Source organism: Diplotaxodon limnothrissa, linkage group LG18, assembly GCF_057381915.1.
Source record: "Diplotaxodon limnothrissa isolate DT_005_m linkage group LG18, D_limnothrissa_male_GT1.1, whole genome shotgun sequence".
Lineage (NCBI taxonomy): Eukaryota > Metazoa > Chordata > Actinopteri > Cichliformes > Cichlidae > Diplotaxodon > Diplotaxodon limnothrissa.
Genome location: NC_140613.1, coordinates 8,505,323 through 8,525,895, shown reverse-complemented (window position 1 = coordinate 8,525,895; position 20,573 = coordinate 8,505,323). Strand labels below are relative to the sequence as shown.

The 20,573-nt window shown below is 40.7% G+C and overlaps 1 protein-coding gene across 5 annotated transcripts in view; it reads right to left on the bottom strand.

Moving 5' to 3' along the window:
• Positions 1 to 20,573, bottom strand: part of cadm3 (cell adhesion molecule 3) — a 121,160-nt gene that overhangs the window by 99,168 nt on the left and 1,419 nt on the right. For 4 of the 5 annotated variants that reach the window (XM_085377752.1, XM_085377753.1, XM_085377754.1 and 1 more), the window contains exon 2: positions 19,963 to 20,120. In XM_085377752.1, the coding sequence (XP_085233878.1) occupies positions 19,963 to 20,053 (91 nt within the window). In that variant the 5' untranslated portion in view covers positions 20,054 to 20,120. Of the gene's footprint in view, positions 1 to 19,962; positions 20,121 to 20,573 lie in introns of those variants that run through there. The other variant, XM_085377755.1, reaches the window with a different exon arrangement.

Genomic DNA, 20,573 nt, shown 5'->3' with positions numbered 1-20,573 from the left:
CAGAAAGATTGTATTTCATTTCTTTCACTTAAAAAGAAATCCAGATGACAAATATTTGCCATTACTGTTAATGAAAATGTGCCACAAGCTTTAATACTGTAATGTAAATTCTTGTTAACAACGTACAAGATTTCCCAGATTTCCTCTGAAATCTGACACTCTCTAAAATGCAGCACAGAAGCCCTCCGAGGCTGACAATCTCCCTTGTAATAGTGTCATTTGTTTATGGTAATTACTTTATTGTCAAAATCTGGCTAGGGTTTACAGATCTTACAGTGCAACAAATAGAAAACGATAAAACTGCCAAAATGAACTTATTTGAGATTCAGTACAGCTTATAAAAATTCTGATATTATGAACAGGCAGTGTAATTATCTGTTAAGGAACATGAAGTCCAATTTTGTTTGCTAAAGCAGAAATGATGAATAAAACATTACACAGCCTATTGTACTGCTAACCGTGCTCTGCTCTGAAATAATCTAAGACGGGACGTGCAGGACAAAGAAACTTATCATAGAGTGGTGGAAAAATAAGACCCTTAATACAGACGTTTCACACATTTTCACACTTCTCAAGGCCTTAAATTTAGATTTCTTTTAAGGCTCTTGCAATTTTAAAAATCCGTGGACGCTCTCGCTTGCTCTGTATTTCTTATTATCCCTCTGTCTCCTTTGACTCTGCTTCTCTCCCTCGCCATATGTGTCTCTTTCCCGCTCTACCTCTATCTAATCTTGCTTTCTGAAGCCAGGGAAGCCAAAAAAAAAAAGAAGGGCCGATTCTATTCTATTCAAATCCAAAGCCGGGAGAGCAAACTCAAATCCAGCTGAATCGCATTTAAAGCCGGGTTCCACTCTAAATGGAACTTTGTCGACTGACTGTTGGTTTGGGCACAGGGGCTACTGTGATTGACACTCTGTCTACAGCACAGCTGAGGTGACATGTTGCAATGATGACTTCAAGTTTTTATTTTCCATGTTTGTAAAGTATTTCTATGAATATAACCAGAATGCCAGTTATTGCTAGTAATGCACAGATTAAACTTTTGAGTTACGAGCTTTTCTTCTGGAGTACACCACCATCTTGCTGAAACATGTCAACAACTAGTAGATAGATTGCCATGCAACTTTGTTCACATCTTAATCTTCTCTAGAGGGTGAATCCTAATGACCAGCACTCTCCATCATATTCAAATTGAAGGTTATCAGTTAAATATTGGATCAATTGTGATGAAATTTGGTACAGACATTCACGTTCCATTCACGATTCTTCTTTCCGCTGGTCCCACAGCAGATCATCTCCCTCCATCTCAGCATCCTCTTCTTTTACACTAACCCTCTGCATGTCCTCCTTGACAACATCCATGAACCTTCTCTACATTGGTCCTCTTTTCCACCTGGCATCTTTAACATCCACTGTCCTTCCTCTGCAAATCTGCACATTCACCAAACGCACGATCTGATATCATCGTGTTGGTGTTGTTCCCAGCTCATCATACTAAATGTTGTTCCAGGATCAACATTGCAAGTGACCAATCAGAATGTTGTGACGTCATACTTTTGCGACTTCGGGAAAAACCGCTGTAAAACAAAAAACTGTACTTAAGCTGCGCGAAACCGCCTCTGTCCACCGATCAACAGACCCTGACCCAAACCCTAACCCTAATCCTTTAATAAACGGTAAGCGGAACTGATATTGTCCTTGCAACATTGGAATTTCATAAATGCACGAATGGCTTGGTGCGCAAAAGAATAACGTCACAACAATGTGATTGGTCACTTGCAATGTTGAACCTGGAACAACATTTTCATGATGATCTGGGGGACAACACCAACACGACGATATCAGATCATCCTCCACCAACTCCATCTCAACTCTGACTCTCTTATTTTTTCTTCACCCAAACACTGAATTTCAAGTTGACTTTTTCATGCCCCATCATCTATAAATAAATTCAGTCTGTCCACTTCTTTGGGTTATGACAAAAAAAAAGCCTTACCTGAACTTTTTGTTGTACATATTAGGATGCCAACAAGGAACAATTTCATTACTGTTAAGAATTTTATTTGATGCATTTTCTCCAGAGCTAAAGAATTAAAAAAAAAAAAAAAAAAAAAACAGGAGATGAGAATTTTCCCTCCAAAAATCATGCTTAATTCAGCTTAGACTTGCTATTTAGCATCCACTGTGTGGTAGGCTCACTGCATCATCAGCACTTCCACTGACCTCAGGTAGCCACAGATAGCTGATGGCAGCAACACTGCAGCAGGTGGCTGATGTGTGAAAGTGCCAAGCAGCATGCCATTCAGTATAAAGCGATCATTGTTACCCTATTGTGTGTAAGAAGAGGTCAAAGAGGTCAAAACAGAAACCCAGTACTGAAAAATGTTAAATACGTCTTCTCTGGCCGTGATGAAGGCTTGGCTTTCACATTAAGCCCACAGGCAACACAATTTATTAAAAGGCAGCTTACAGATTCAGCTTACACAGGCAAGGTATCAATCTGATAGTTGGCCATAAAGCATTCCTAAACTTAAACTGGAAATGTGTATAAGAACATTAGCTTACCTCACTATTTTACAAGTATTGGCCCTTGTTATAAACTGACATCATCAGCATGTCTTTGTAGGCATGTTGTGAGGATAATTTTAGCACTTTGCTAACCTTAATACTATCCACAGTAAGCACAGCCTCAAAGAACTGCAGACTCTTTCATGTTTTAACATGAAATTCAGTTGTCTGCGCTTGCCATAGGGTTAAAAGGTAAAAGCTCAGTGATAACGAATCATTGTTAATGAAATTCTCCTTCAAATTAAGTGAGTGATGTAGGATGTTAAGGTCAGGAAAAAAACTTTATCACAGATAGAAGTCAATTTCTGTCTGTGGCAGTTTCAAATATCAGCAGCACAGAAGTGCCAATGAAAGACAATTAGATTTCCTGTTGTATCGGAGCTAAAGGGCCTTGTATACGGCAGGTGGAAGATTTCAAACACCATGGCTAATCAACTCCTGGATATAAATTATTGTCATTCCAGTGAGCAACAAAGTACATTTCCCAAAACATTGTCATCCTCTGTTGGTCTTTACAACTTAAATCTTGCATAAAATCTGCTGCATTGGTATATGTCTCTGCAGACAAATCTATGCACACTGTCATGGTTAGGGATTCCCCCTCGGGCCACTGGCGCTCGAAAATGTATGCAGTCATAGCGGCACAGTGGGAGAAATCATCCGACAAATGGCAGGTGTTGTATCACTTTTATATTTCTTGTTTTTAATGGATTTACTTTCCTAACAGAGCAGATATCTGTGACTTCACTTGAAACTGTTATATAAATAGTTATTTTATCAGACTGTCTATCATGTCTGGCACTCTGAATTATTCATACTTATCTTAGTAGTATTAAAGTAGAGCTTTAACAGAGAGAATAATATGCATGATGATTTGTGTTGAAGCAGTGCATGTGTTTTTAGTCCTCCCAACAGTGAGGTGCTTTTCAAATTACATGAGCCACTGTGGCTTTGTTAGTATTGGTGTATGACTATTTGTATGTCTCAGCATGTGTTTCCCTATACCAGGGGTCAGCAACCTTCAACACCCAAAGAGCCACTTGGACCCGGTTTCCACGCAAAAGAAAACACTGGGAGCCGCAAATACTTTTTGACATCTAAAATGAAGATAACACTGTATATATTGGGTTTTTTTTTTTTACCTTTATGCTTTGTGTGAACAGCTAAAGTAAGTAAGTAAAGTTTATTTATTAAGCGCTTTTAACAGACAGGCAGTCACAAAGCACTGTACACAAAGATTAAAATACACAATACAATCAATAGACATTATACACAATGTAAAAGATCAAATGTAAATAATGTAAAGAATCTAAAATACGTAGATCAACAAAAGGCTTGTTTGAACAGAAACGTTTTTAACTGCTTTTTAAAAAAATCCACAGAGCAACTACGGTGTGTTGCTTATGAAATCCATGAAGTGCTACAGAGAAAATTCCATTTTATTTATGTAATTAACACATTTTGAACTCTTAAAGAAATATAACAAAAGGAAAGACACCCAGCTGAACTAAAATGATCCAATAGCAAACAAAAACTGTTGTGAGCCGCCACCCTTATATCGCCTTTGGGCTTTTGGAGCCTTGACCTGACTTTTAAAAAAATAATTGGAAAAAAAGCACTATGCTGCTAAAAAAAAAAAATTTGCTAAATTCTGCCTAAATATGTATTTTACCTGGTTAATGTGTGTGGCGGGGCGTGGTCTGCAGTGCCGCTGCAGGGGAATCGGGCGCACCCGCGGCACCCGCAAACACGCCTTTCCGCCTTAAAGTCTGTGCTCTCTCTGCTGTTGTGTTGGTATGTGTCGGGCTGTGAGCTGAAAAGCTACAGCCGGCTGTATGCGTATAGCAACCGTGTGTGAAAAGTGGTCAATAAAGAGATGTTGAAAAGCGTCCGGTCTGCCGTGGTATGTTTACAATGGAACTTCTGCTCCTAAACCTCTGCGCACAGCGTCTGCAAACCGGGGCTGTACGAAGTTCCTTTCATCTTTACACAGGACTGTAAGCTGTCATCTGTGAGGCGTGAGTGGTGTTTGTTTTTAACATAGTTCACGGTGGAGAACAGCTGCTGACATAATGTGGATCCGAAGATCCATAATTGGCCTACCTGGGGTTGAAAGTCTCGATAAATGCACGGCATTTCGGCATGTGCTTATTTTGAGCGATGAAAAATAATAAAATATAATTTTATTTTTATATTTCAAAATCACAATAATCTTCCAATTTAGAAATACAAGTTAAAAAAAGAACTAAACACAAATAAAATAGACTTCAGCTAATTACTTCTAATTTATTTTCCCAAACCACCCGGAGCCGCACTATAAGGACAAAGAAGCCGCATGCGGCTCCAGAGCTGCAGGTTGCCAACCCCTGCCCTATACAATAAGAAACTAATAACAAAAATTAATGGGATATTTGTGAATAGCTAATATAGTTTTGTTTTGTTGGCATTTGTATGTGTAACAGAATAAAGTCCCAGAGTAAAGTGCTCCTGTAAATGTTTGAGAGTGGCTCACAAAATGTGCTCCTTTATCAGGTGTTTTTTTTTCCCCTTCAAATTGAAGATGTCAGATTTGATTCAGGTGGAGCTTTCATTTTTCATTTCAAACAGTGCAATATCAGTTGATTGGAGGGAGTTAAGAGATTCAACTCTGACAGTAAATTTGATAGCAGTACTTGAAAGACAATTAATCAAGACACCAAGATCGCCGGATCCTTCATTCGGTTCTCAATTCACTGTGCTAGCATGTGCCCCCTGAAACAACTCCTATTTGCATGTATATGCATGCAGTGCGGGATATCTATTGTTTAGAGGATATGTGCCAGTCAATTTACGGCATACTAGCTGAGGCTAATCTGAAACTGCCAGTGAAAATGATTGAATTTTTGTAATTACTTCACATCTTAACATGTCCGCAATTTAGCCGATACTCTAAACCAGAACCAAACGCAATGCCTGAGCAGATGCTGCAGGAGTTATGTGATTTTTACCAAGGCCATATTTCCAGGCCACATTATTACAGTGGGGCTTCAGTATGTGACATTTCACTTAGTGTTTTCTTAGTCAGGGCTGAGATCTGAAATGTGTTTTCTCACTCAGAGCAAAGTGTGAAAGTTTAGTTTGACACAAGCCCTAAAAATAAAAAATGAGGACGTTTGATTTGACTTGATGTGACACTTGAAAGCAAAAACATAATCAAGTTTTTAGTTTTGACCTGGTAAAATGCAAAACAGTAATAGCAAAAGACAGTAAATAATTGTTTAAGGTTAAAAGAAATGATTATTTATTCTGGATTGTGAAAATATCTTTTACTATTTAAAAAATTTTTATTAAAATGCTACTTTTGGTGAATTCAGCACTCCAAACACGTCATCTCATAGGACAGAAAGCAGCAAATTTTTACTTAAATTGTTACACGATTATCAAAGTTGCAGAATGATTTCCTGTTTATGTACTTTGGACACTGCAATTAGTTAAGCAAAGCCTGGCAGGCTGTGGATTTCCAGTCAATTCTCATGCCAGGGTTTCAAATAATATTATTCAGATGGTAGCACCTGTATGTATCTATGTCTGCACGTACCTTTAACGGGTGGGCCAATCTGAACGAAGCATTGCATGAACGTGTTTTTTAAAAAAAGATTGGTTATAAATCCCAATTCTTTTGATTTTCATATAAATGATCTTCATCTCATTATCCTCCTGCAAATGCAATGTTACATTCTAAGTTTGTGTTTCTTTCATGTGTCACGTTCAACATGCGGCACCCATAACGTTCACCAAAATTTGTATCCACAACAGAATTTTGTGTGAATCACCATTTAAATTATTTATAAAATAAATCAATATTTGTATTATGTCACTATTTAAAAATGACAGGTTAATTATTACCAGCCAACATTACAGTACTCTATATAAGTATCAGACCCAAGGTTTACAATTTAGGGGTTTTTGTCTTTTAACTTGAACTCATTTCTATGGAGCTCGACTACATTGATACCTATCCTTTAGCGCTTGAGCACTGACACATTGGTTGTGGTATTACCTGTCACAGAGTGATCAGTCTTCTTTTGCAGAGCAACAAAGTCCACATTTGCATGTTGTAGGGATGGAGGATACAATGATTTATGTCCCATTTGATATCTTACAGATTTTTAGTTTATTTTAATCGTTCACTTGCTGGTTAGGTCTTAGGCACCAAAAACAACTTGCTTAAATTTACCACATTAACCCTAAATATTAAAAACTTAAACTTCATTGCAAAGCAATCCTTTCAGATTCCATATCTGTCAAGTTCATCTCACGACTGCATTAACCTGGTGTGTCACTGCACCAGCAGCGACTATTATGAGAAGTCTAATAAAGGTAGTTGGTTGTTGAAAGTTTAGCCTTCAAACTTTGAAAACTTCTTAAATGAACACGTCCAGCCTGATACAATGCAAACTCACAAAATGGCCTTGAATGTAAAGTATACAGTAAAACTGACAATGGCGATTACACATTACACATAAACTCAATGTGCTTAACATAAATGATAAAAACTGAATGCCCAAGGGGAATAAAAACATAATAACAGGCCTCACAAGCAAATAAAATACTAGCATTAATATTTCTAACCAAGATACTGTATCTTATATTAGATTAAATGGTAAACTTATGTCCAGATAGAAGCATTTTTCTAAGCTACACACACAAAAAAAATAATTACGCAAAGGATATTGAAACTTTTGAGATATATTCTTAAAATGCCTTCAATTGCATGAGGGCTTGGAGTGGTTTAACACTATTGAATGGCAGCTGATTCCACAGACTTGCAATACACAGCAGCATGAAGAAAAGCCAACATGTAGCCACCCTTCCTCTGGCAGCTGACCCTATGACGTCCTGAGTAAAATGCACTGGGTGGTTGATGAAACCAGGCCAGCTGTGAATCTTACAGCCCTGAGGGGAAGAGCCAGAAAATGTCACCAAACTCTTCAAACAACAACAAAAAGATGCTCTCGGAGGCACGCTGCTGAGCGCTGTCACAAACTCAAGCATGACACCTCCCATGTACAAGTCTATATACCTCCCCACTAGGGGTGGGTTTTTATAATCGATTCATCGATTAAAATCGATTCTGGCTTGGATAACGTAAAATCGATTCATTAAAATCCTGAATCGATTTTTTAATATAAATTTATTTTGTCCGAAATGCCAGAATCTCTGGTGACATCTCACAAAATTTCAAGAACCACCAAACAGTAAATGAGAGCAGGTACAGGGATTCTGCACATAGACTTAAACACACAGCGCGACCCGCGGATCAGAATCAGTTAGATGTCGCCTTTCTCACAGTCGGGGCTGAAAGCCGACAGCTCGCTGATCCGGGTCCGCGCTTTGTGTTCACGCCCTTTATGCGCTGATTCTAAAGCTGTTAGTTTGATCTCTCTCCAAACAATATTGACCGAACCAGCAGCTAAAGAAGATCCAAACGCTTCACATAAACATCGTCATGAATTCACTCTTTTACTGTTTTGCTTCCATTGCGATGCGCAGCTCTCTCTCTCTCCCTCCCCCCCCCCACCCTCTCTCTCTCGAACAGTTTCGCTTTCTTCATTATTCGCTTGCTTGTTATGCACAAGTCTACCGCTGTTTACAGGCTGTCGGCCGCTGTTTTTTTCCCTTTTACATTCTTCCGAAAAGAAAACCTCATTTCTGCTGTTCAATACTGAACAAATTTAAACTTTTTAATATTATTCAAAATGCAAAATGCTTAGCCGTGTGTCTAATAAAACCGCTGTAACGTCAGAGGTAATGTTCATTAATTAATGGTTTTCTTTCGTTTTTGATGTACTGCAGAATATTTTTATAAAATCCCAGGCCAGGAAAATCACCTTCATGTTTTTCTGTGTTTTATCTTCAGCTACTTTGACACAAAGGCATCTGCTGTGATGCTCACACCTTGGATAAAGTCTTGCGAGTGTCAGCTTCCTTTTTATAGATACAAAAATATGTAAATGTTCTGATCTGAATTATACTTCTGACTGTCAAAATTTCCCAGATTTAAATCGAATCGAATCGAATTAAATCAAATCGTGGATCGAATCGATTTGGGACCTTGTGAATCGGAATTGAATCGATTCTAGAAATCAGTGACGATACCCAGCCCTACTCCCCACCCTCCTGCCTGTGAAGATATCAACCTGAAAATAGCTCAGTGAAGCTGAACACCGAGCCGCCATAAATAAATCACAATAATATTTAAATATTCATTGTAGAATAAGAGAATAAGGGGGGGAAAAGCAGAGGATAAACTCCTTCTTCTTTGGTTCACACATCAAAACAGTTTGCCTTTACAGATGAGACTTGGCACAAGATAATCAATAGCATTTCTTCATCATCTATTTGCCTTAAACGTGGTGATTCAGTTCAAAGTTGTTCACCGTCTCCATTGGTCTAAAACTAGACTGAGCAAAATCAAGGATGGGTTTGACCCCACATGTGACCGGTGCAAACGAGAGCCTGCTTCCCTATTTCACATGTTCTGGGCGTGTCCAAAACTGGGTAGCTTTTGGAAAAGCATATTTGAAACCATATCCAACATATTTGGTGTTCCAATTGCACCCTGCCCGTTTATAGCTATTTTTGGAGTGACGCCTTGTGATGCCAGTCTTTCCAAATCACACTCTGATCTTCTGGCCTTCTGCACTCTTTTGGCCCGTAGAATGATATTATTGAAATGGAAAGAGCCACTTCCACCTGTATATGGGCAATGGGTTAAGGATGTCATGTACTATACTCAGCTGGAAAAGATCCGCTACACTGTAAAAGGTTCGGTTCGGCGGTTCTATGACACATGGCAACCTTTTCTTACTTACTTTGAAAGATTAAGTCCGGATACTATTGCTTAATGTGCGTGTGAGTGGGGTTTTTTTTTTTTTTTTTCTCTTGCTGTTGTTCATTTATTTTATTATTTACTTTGTATCTGTAACTTTATTTTATTTTATGTTATTTTGTCTCTCCTTTCCTCTCTGGCTGGGTTTTAGTTACACTGTTCTGGGGGGGTGGGGGCACAACTGTCTGTTAATTTTGCCATAATTGTTGTTGGAAGCAATTCTTTGTTCAATAAAAAGACCTTGATCAAAAAAAAAAAAAAAACAGTTTGCCTTGAGGAAGTTTGACTGCATTATCAAATTCTCCCTTCAAGGTACTCATCAAACATACAGTAGCTTGTGTAAGAGGCTGATAGTCGTCACGCCTCGGGCTGCCCGTGTGAATGAACAGCAGATAAGGGCGTGTAGCTCATTAGCTCAATTATATTATTCACTTCTGCCGTCTGTCGATGCACTACAAAAATAGGATCGAATGTGCCGGTAGATATGAAGACATCTTCATTGACACACAGGCCAAGGTAGAGTGATCATACTGTAAATATAAAGAGATGGGGGTTTCCATTCAGAAAATACATCAGCGTGGGGTTGTAGAGCCTCGCAGCAGGAGCTTGGTCAATAAATCTGTTCTTTAAAAAAAAAAGCCTATCCTTTTGTCACACAGAAGCAGGAAAAAATCTGAAACAATCAAAATAGCACTCGACATGCTGCGGCATTCTCAGCGTGGAAAACGGGAGGTCTGGCATGCACTCCTCAATCCTGCCCCGCTGTTTGCTTTTGATAGCAAAAGTCATAATGACATTCAAGTACTCACCAGGCTGAGAAATGAAGCTCTGACAGAAGGAGAGAGAGATAGAGACAGAAGGAAGAGGAGAGCACGGAAGTGTGTGTTACTCACATAACACTCAGATGAGTGTGTGAGTGCATGTGTGACCCACTGTACGTGTTAGGGTGAATGTGCTCAGGGTCGGGTGTGCCAAGTGGTGCAACTCGCTGCGGTGGAGACAGCAATGTTCCGCTGAAACCTAAGTCTGTTAATAAAGTGCGTGATTAATTTGCTCTGTGTCATTTTCCCAGTGTCCTCCTACAACACTACTTCAGAGATGACTTGAAGAGCCATTTAATTACTCAGCACTTTGCTCACTCGGAATTGAAGAATTGCCGGTTGGACAACACCTTATGGGGAAAAAACATATGCATAAGCAATTTGGGAACTGTTACATATCAAACGCCTACACTGTGTGTATACAAGAGGAACACAGTGCGGGGAGTATATATATGTATGCTGTATGCGCGCTCCCCGGCTAAACACAATTTTTCATCTGGCAGTCAACAGCCTGGCTCACAGGGGTATTTTTGTTTAAGTAAAGAACAGAGTGCCTTCAAAGCTCCATTTGAATATATGTTTGTGTGTGTCTTATTCATGTCTTTATGCATAAATGTACACGTGCATTTTCCTGGAAGTGTTTTTGTGTGGTCACAAGCATCTGCTTGTGGGTTTGCATTGCTGCCTCTAAGACCCTGTTTATAATTGGTTTGAGCTGGTGTCTTGGGCCATCACATTACAAGTAAATATCACCATATGCGCTTGTCTTTATCATGTTTCTTTAAAGTGTTGAGCTGACGACTAGTGTTCAGATTTCATTAATGTTTATGTAACCCGTTTTAGGTCAAGAGTTCGTTTACACAGATATCTTGTCACTCGCACAATCAGATATCATCCGATATTATCCCACATCAGGGAAGGACATGCACATGAGAGAGGGCTTTCTGGCAGAAAGCCAATCAGAAACAGTTTTAATACAGCGTTAATACTGCAAAAGGCTCTGTTTTAACAGAAACTACTATCTTTTCCTCAACTTAGCCATGTAGGTACTTTATCAAAAGAAGAAAAATGCATAAAAAATGAAAATATAATGTAAGTCTAATATAATTTGGGTTTCTCGAGGGTAAAATCCTGTGTTTGACCCTCATCTTCAAATTGACTTTATTGTGCTACACGTCTTCCACTACAGGACACGTTGTGATTTAATATTTGTTCCTGAGTTATATACATAATTTGTCAGTTGTAATGATGGTCATGGAGCATCATTAACATGATTATGTAGGAGCAACACTAGCACGCTACAGCACTGTTAGGAATACATGAAGGTTGCATTTGTGTTTGCATAACAAAAACACCAAAAGCTAAGCTAAAGTGGTTTAAGAGATTAGAGCGATGTGTCTTGGTCATCTAAGAATCTCACTGAAACTGTCCACAACCTAATTTCTAAAACTGAAAACAATGACTTGCAAATCATTTTCAATACAATCTCAACTTTTTTTCTCCAGAAACTCAGTTGTTTATTCATGTCTATGTGTGTGAATGGCAACGTACAGTCAAGAACTTCATGTTCACTGAGCAAGGAGCATGTTTAAGTCTGCGTGAGAGGAAAGCTGGCTGAAAGACAGATAGATAGACTGCGTGTTTGTGTGTGCGTGCGTGCGTGCGTGCGTGCGTGCGTGCGTGCGTGCGTGCGTGCTAGCATACTGGGGTTTCTTAACAGTCTGCCTAGCAGAGGGTGAGAAAGCGAAGTGAAGGAGAGTGAATCAAAATGAAGTGTGTGTATCTTAGAGAACTGGCAAAGGTGAGTGTGTGTGTGTGTCAGTGTGTGTAGCCGATTCCCATGCAGGGATAAGCAGCTTAGAGAAGAAGCATATTCTTTTCTAAGTAAATCTCATTAATTTTAATTAGCTGTATATTTAGCCTGTACACCTGGATTGGGTGTAATTCCGTTTGTATATATAGCGACAGGTGAAATGAGTCAGGTTGCAATTATATTGCTGAGCAGTCTCGCATTAGCATAATGTCCTGTTTTTTGATTGTGTCGCATGGCTAAGAAGGATATCAGAGGCAAATATGCATTCCCTTCATTTTCCTATTGCATGCTCTGTGTAGCGCGCCAGGGCTCGTCCTTTTAAGCGTTCACCTTTTTTTCTCTTGTGAGTTCTTTCTCCCTCCCTCGCTCCCTACACTGTTTCTTTTCATTTTCTCTCCGGTCTGTTCACCCCATCATTAGAGTGCGCTCACTTTTTTTTCCTCCTCCCTCCCAACCCCTCCTCCTCCATTTCCCTGCCGTCATGCACCCTTACTGTATGGTTTTCTCTTGTTCACGTGAATGCCTCTGTCTTTCTCCCTCTGTCTCCCTCGCCCTCCCTCCTTTCCTGGGTAATCAGCTTATCCCATGTGTGTCCAAGCTTCTATGTCTGCGTTCCTCCTCTCTTTGTTTCGGATTCATTCAGCAGGGAGATTAGAGATGCCTATTTGGTGCTTTTGTCTTCAACCGGCACAGTAATGCTGAGTTACACGGTGTGGCGATGGCCCCATCGTCAAAAGTCGCATCTACTCATCACGAGTTCATCGTACCTTGATCGGTGCAAAGGGTCAGGTCCAGATTAAAAGCCGAGCCTGGACCTCTCGACTGGTCACCGTGAGTTTAAAGTCTGCACTTGCATTACAATGACTCACTGATCATAAGACCTTATCTACCGCTTAAAACGAGGCATTATATTCCTTTCGTGAGTTCCTAATAGAAAACATAGATGTGGCACTTTTTAAAAGCTCAAGGATGACAGAATAAAGCAAACAAGATTTTTTCATGCTCATCAGCAGACTGCTGCTTTTTTTTTCCTTTAAAGTGATGACTTCAGTTCCTCCACTTAAGACAAGAATAGACGGGAGCAGCAAATCTCATAAAAGTGTAATGATACTAATTTAGGTCATATCGCTGTGTACAATGAAAATGTTCCAACAATGAAAATATTCACTGTATCAGGCGGGTACCTGTCTAGGTTGTGACATTGAAGGAGAAGAACAATAACAATAAACCAAAAACACTTTAAAAGAACTTGAAATGAGGTGCATGAACACAGAGGAAACTAAACAAAAAGACAATTTACTTCCTCTTTCTTTTAAAACATTTAGCACTCTTGCATAATTTACACCTTGTATTAAAATTCAATTTCTTTGGATCTCTGTAACTCAGAAAAAAACATGGCTTTACAGAGAGTAAATACATGGCACGATCTTAACGCTATCAGGTCCTCCACACCACCCACAGAGATGATCAAACCTCAGCCAGGAGTAAATAAAGTGTATATTCGCATCCTGCAACCACTGCAGAAAAGTCTAAACTTCTCCAGAGTTTGCTGTTCCTTCAGCCTCTCCAAAGACACCTACAGTGGTACAATACAGCACCACACTCAGATCCCATCAGTTTCTCACTCCTATCCCCTTTTTCCCCTAGCCTTTACAGTAGTTGCAAACTGCAGTAAAAATCCCTCGTCATCATTTTTGTTGCCTTCCAGGAAAGACTCGTAAAAGACGACCTTTTCCACTTCAATGAAAAGTAAATCCAGGCTCTATAGTATCATGTCTAATGATCCTATGCCCGTCATGGCTGTTCTTGTTGAAAAAGCAACCTCCCCAAATGACACCCCCGCTTTGCATTGGCTGCATTAAAATATTTGATCCGATTACAATGCAGCCATAAATGATGAAAACACATACACTAAATGCCAGGTAGTGCATTAATTCAAAGGGCATTTAAATAATACAGAATGAATTTCAATAGCAGATCTGCAGTATATATAGAAGCTATGAGCATTCAAGCAGGGTGGTACAATATGATTGGGAGGCATAAGGAGTGCAGCAGTGCAGTGGAACCATAAATGAATTCCACTGAGCAGTGGCTGTGTTACAATGCAAAAACTTTAATAATGATACTGTCCAATAGTTTCAATGCAGAAAACATATCTCTGTAAACAATAAACTTGCAACTAAAACAATAAATAAATATGCTGTGTATAGGAGGCAATATTCAACTCTGCTCCGGCACAATAATATACCACTAAAAAGTAATTGTATCCGATTTTAGGATCCAACTGGCACTCAGTTGAACTGATAATCAGCCAGTCGATGGTAAAGCTATTAAAAAAAACTTTGCCGCATGTGCTGATGAAGGACACAGATTCAAAGACCTTGTCACTCTGTCTGCTGATTCACTTTAATAGCGCTAAAGAAAAAGTGTCAGACATCAGATTTATTCTCCTTATTCTCGTGAGACTTTATACTACATTAAGTACTAATCTGGAGAACTGCTTCACAGTCCTTTTCCTAAACTGGTTCTATATTTGACAGTTATATTAGAGGCTCAATAAGACTCACCATCCAGTCAATGGACAGTGATATCCTCAGCAGAACTAGGTAGAGTTCCCTACACAACACACAGGTGAATTGAAATGGCTTTATGGTTGTGGTATTAGTGATAAGATCCCCCCACAGACACACTCTCTACCACAAGCTGAAGTGATGGCATCATTAAAAAGAGGCAATATATAAGAGCAACCTCCGCTCTTTCATTGGTGGAGCTCCTGCGCTCAGGGGGAACCCTCAGCACTCAGAGTCAATCAATACAAATGCTTCGCTTTACAGCCATGCACTCGAATCTTCCAGCACCCGGTCATAGTTGGAGTTTACACACAGCACAGTGATGTGCTTCAACAAACAGATACACCTTTCCAGGAAGCCCTTGGTCTGACCACCCATGCGCTAATGACACCATTGGTGATTTCCACCCCTGCAGCAATCAATTAAAATACCCGCCAGAGAATTTCAGCAGATAACATGAGAAAAGCAGGCAGGTAGGAATGGGGGAATGAGCGCGAGGGCCTTGATCAAAGGAAAAGCCAGATGAGTGCTGAACACAATACGGGCTCTTGTTGGTGGAAACATGGTAAATTAATTTATTTCAAGGCTGACGCTGTTGTTGTTGTTGTTAGGTTTGTTTAATCTGTAGTGTGTTTGTGAGGTGATGGTTTTGAAGCTGGCTGCTCTGTAAATGCGGGACCCCTATTTTTCACAACCCTGAGTTGCTGCAAGGTGATGTGTCTTCTGCGAAGCACCAGAGAGGGCGACGAATGCGTTGCCGCTCATCAAAATCTCAAGAGCACTTCTTTCTTTTGGTTTCTTAATGGCATTTGCTGTTATTATGATGGCAGCATGCAAGACTGATCTGTTCTGATGTAATCTCACTTTGCCTGAGAGAGCCTGGGTGGATGAGATCTGCTTCAGATTGATGAGGTCTAATAGAGTCTTGTTTGGGTGCAGTTGATACTTCTAACATCCGAAGATACTGGCGCGCCACTGCATTTTAATTCTGCTTAATTTAGCTACAAATGACTTATCAACACTTTTGCCTTGTTGAACTGTGACCTTCTCTTCCTGCCGCTTACGCATGTGTAATGTTTCAGCATGTCGAGAGATGTATGAGCATAACATGAAGAAACAGCAATGTGTACAATGTGTGATGCAAATCATTCCCGGGGGCTCTAGTGCTCATGGTTAGAGCTTTGTTGGAAGTTTAATCAATCAGCCACAGCACACTAATTAATCGGCATGATGAACAGGAGAAATAATTGGTTTTCTGCCAGATGTGAATCTGTTTCAAACTAATGCCAGCCAATCAGAATCCAATTTATAATCAGAAAACTGATCTGGACAAGAAAACACTTAAAGGATCAGAGAAGAATAAACACACAAGACAATAGAAGTAATATGGCTTTAGATTTAAAATTCCGATAGCAGACAGTCTCCTGGAGCTTTACTACATGTTTTAGCATGTGTATTTTAGATGCTTAATTGGATCCATGTAGTGTCACAATCTCCTTCAGTTTCACAGATTCAAATCTAGGATATGTGCTAGATTATGTCATTGTCGTTTTTCTCTTAAAAGACAATTGTTAACTAACTGGCATGATTAGTATAAGAATAATTAATTGGGCTCCTCCCCAGATGTTTCTGAATGAATCTGCAGAAAACTAATGAGGGCTGTCTGGTTTTTCTATTGAAGCGGCAGATGTCATTAGCTACAGCCCACATTGACAATACTGATCAGCCCACACTCCAATCAGACCAGGTAACCAGTGGCTGAAAGTAATAGAAGAGCACTGGAGGAAATAAATAGCCAGCACTGAGATTGGAAACCACTGGTTTAGCCCCATGCCAGTGGAGCCAAATGGAAAAATAGCTTAGGCCTCTTATTAATGTCACAGTGGCTAGGCGGTAATTCCCCCAGGCTCTGTGTACCTCGGCTTGTTAATGAGTCACTGCTTATCAGTCAGCCTTGTTAACAGGCAGAGGCCTCCCATCCAAACCGCCTACTGCTATTGTGTGCTAGCCGTACTGTGTATTAGCCAAATGTTCCCCCATCTTGGCACACAGGAAGTCAACACCAAACAACAGCAACACACACAGGAAGTGGGCTTTTAGCCAATGAGAAAGAGCTGCTCCTGGGGGAAAGGAACCCATTCTGTAGCAGTATAAAGTGAACCACTGGCAGAGACACACACACGCAGAGCCCTCCCGCCTATAAATCTTACCACACTAACAACTGGTCCACACTGCTCCCGTCCTTTAATCCTTATCCATTACTAGCCTCAGCTGGAAGCATCGGGATTCATTCAGTGTTTCTGACTAGCAGAACTCGCTGAAGTAAATAAACTATTAGGCATGTTTCCTGCCATGAATGCAAACACTCTACTGGAGTCTGAGATCAGACTGCCATCAGGCTGCCATAGCGTTGAGGGCCAGGTGGTTGATTGGAGGTCGCAGCACACTGTTCTACGTGCTGTCAACTGAGTGCTTCAGCAGACGGACCCTCACACTACACAGCAGTCCTGTGGCAACTGGGTCAGCGGTACAGAACCAGGGCACAGCCGGCCAATTGCATGCCTAATCTGTGCCCTTCTGAGAGGCACTTTCCATCTACAGCGCATGGCTGCACATCCAGCTGTGGAAATGGATATGTCAAATGGCGTGCAATTAGTGTCTCCCTGATTCGTTCACATGCTCCAAGGATGCCTGGCCACAGATAAATCCAGAGCAGAGTTAGTGCTGTCCTTTCCATGACTTTGACATACATCAAATGGAAGTCCAGGATTGATCAAGAGTTTAAACTATCATGAACGCTATCATAATACATGATCAACCCCATATGTCCTGGGAAAGTATTTCTTTTTTCTTAATTGTACCTCTCTGACCGATGATAAGAGACAAACAGTCAACATATTTTTAATCCACTGTGGACTCTGAGTATAACAATAATAGACGGTCCTACTCTGATGGCTCATCTGCTTTAACGTTGACTTGCTGAGCTAATCGTTTTCCTCTCTGATACATAACACTGAATTATTTAAGCTAAGTAGACCCTTCTCTTGCAAGGCCACTTAGCATGGAGATCTCCATTATGACGGCATGACCCACCCTACTCCACCTTCTACTAACAGCTCTGCTGCTGTGTCACAACATTCAGACAGATCGGAGCGGATGTGAGTGATGGGCTGGTGCTTTGCGGCTTATGCACTACATTTCCCTCTATAACTGCAACACCATTGCTTACCACATTACTCAAATGTCAAGAACAAAGCAGCAAACACAAGATTTATTCATGAATATATCTATTTTTCTGTATCTTGAATTTTTTGGCATTGTTCCTTGGTGTTGTATGTGTTGAATAAAAGCTGGGTTCCTTGTTTGCCAGTGGGAAAATCTACAACTTTTCATTATTTCTTGCATCAAGGCCACTAAGACAAATTTCAATACTACTGATAAAAAAGTATCCGGTCTTCTTCTGATTAATGCATTTCTATATGGTGCAAAAAATATATTTTCAAACATTTTTGACAAGTGATTCTGACTGATTTCACTGCAGTGATATTATTAATTTGGTTTCTGTGGAATTAATACAAGTACTTGATCATTATTTGATGACACATATTACTGACAAAAAGACATGGATGCCAAAATTGTTAACTCAGCACTCCACGGTTGCTTCCCATCTCTCAGCTGTGCTCTTTGACGTGTTTTCTCATCTCCTAAATGCTGTCAGACGTCCCAGGCTTAATTACTCTCCTTGACTGACATGATAATGTAAAACAGCACTTAGGTGAGACCAAAGCAAGAATTGGTCACGCATGGTCAGGCCTCCCTCCAGGCACACCTTAATCAAATGTGACATGCATGTGAATGCGAGCCAAAATCATTTTCGGACCCAAATAACGAACCAGCGCCTGGGTTTCAATGACGAACTACACAGTTGGGGTCAGCATCCTGACAGGAGATTGATGTTTCATCATCAGTGCCTCAGTCTGAGGTGATTGTTTGTGCATTTCTCATCTTCAGCAACTCTAAAGGTTTTGACATGCTTCCATTTGCATTTGTATTACAGCGGCCTGATCCCAACTTCTAGACATACCCATATTGTTTCTCACTTTCTACCGCACTGACCAATGTGAGCTCACACCGACAATCCTTCGCTCCCCCAAATTGAATTCATAAATGCACGGAAACTCAAGTATACCTATTTCAACAGAAAATAAAAACAGCTGATGTGGATAAACAAATTCAAAGTACAGTAAATGTAGTCTGTGTGCGTGCATATCTATGGGCGTATACTGTGTATTTCTCCATGCATATGCATGCAGTGTGTATTCACAGGTGCATTCAGATTTGTGAAATAGTGTGGGTGTGCATAAGTGAATACAAGGGGCCTCTGAGAATATATATTGGAAATGCAAATCAGGGAACATCTATTAGGAGCCTTATTACCTGCTATATTGTCTTACAGTTCTTTGTCAAACTCTGTGCAAAAAAATACCAAGTGTAATGAGAAACATGCCGACAGGATTCTACCTATGTCAATCAATTTTCTGTGGATTGAGGGCCAGTGGTGACGCACCATTTTACCACTGGCAAAACTCGTCCTCTAAAGGTTGTATTACCAGCAGTCAGTCACTTGAGTGTTATGTAATTGGAAAGCACATCGGTCTGTATATTCTCGCCACTCACAGCAAGGATGATATCATTACAAAGTGCTTCTCTCATCAAATCCTCTCTTACCATCCGCTTTGAGCCGCACCCAGCTCATCGCAGTTTGAGCTTCAGCCATAAGGACTGTCATATGTCTGTATAAGAGTTTGCACGCTGCTTTGCCCCTACCTGAGAAAGCACAAGACAATCGCTCTTTATCTCCAAGTGTATACTCATGAGAAAGACAGAGAGATGCTAAGCAGGTAAACATCCAAGACTGCTAATGATGAGTGTTTGCCTGTGTTTTTGCATCTTAAGTGACCTTATGCAAGTCATTTAAGATGTCACTGAGAGAGAAAAAGAAGAGGAAGTTACTGGGCAGTGTGCTACTCTGGCAAAGGACCTGCAATGCACTGCTGAGCCCTACACCCACGTGCGAGTCACACACATTCCTAAAAAACAACAGCAGAAATCCCACTGGGGTCTGGGGAGGTGGGAGTGTCCCATGTGCTTATTAACGCTGCTCTGATTCCCTTGTCATAATACAGGAAACAACGAAAAAGCCTCAAGTAAACAGATAAGGGCCACCACAAGAGACAGAGAGAGAGGGTCAGGGAGGTCAGGGGCCCAGGGAGAGACAGTAAGAGGCAGACAGATACAGAGGGAGAGAGATGTGCTTACCAAAGCTAGTATTGCTGTGAACCGCAGCTGTGAAGAGTATTGTCAATAAGCTGACACTCCATAATGCAAAGGGGGCTGATGGGAAGGCCATGTTCGGGCACACAGATCCGCCTGTCTCACTGAATCCTCAGGAGGGCAGAGGAGCTCTGGAGTGTCACCTGCAGGGAAAGCAATGGTGAGATAAAGAAAACAAGCAGGCAAGGCCAACTGGCCACTAATTGCATCCCCTGCCACTGGTTGGCTGCAGCTGAATAAACGCTTGGCCCACCCGTTACTCACGCGTTGCTCCATGGGTATTCATCGATCTGGTTGTGTCATACTATACCGACGACTGATTGAGGGAGGTGGGAGTAAGGAGAGAGTGGGCGGTGATAGAGCCAAACAAAGGAGTAGACGGAGATGGTGGCGATGTTTAAGTGTTAATGAGGGGAGACGAGACGAATGGGGGTGGTGGGGGGTGGTGTTCATATTACTGTCAATTTATTCCACTTTAACAAGCTGTGCGCATGTGGAAAGAAGGAAAACGAATGTTTCTGGGGCCATTTTCGAGCTCCAACTAACTCACTCTAATTAAAAATAACGCTAAGCAACATTCCCACAATTGGCAGTGA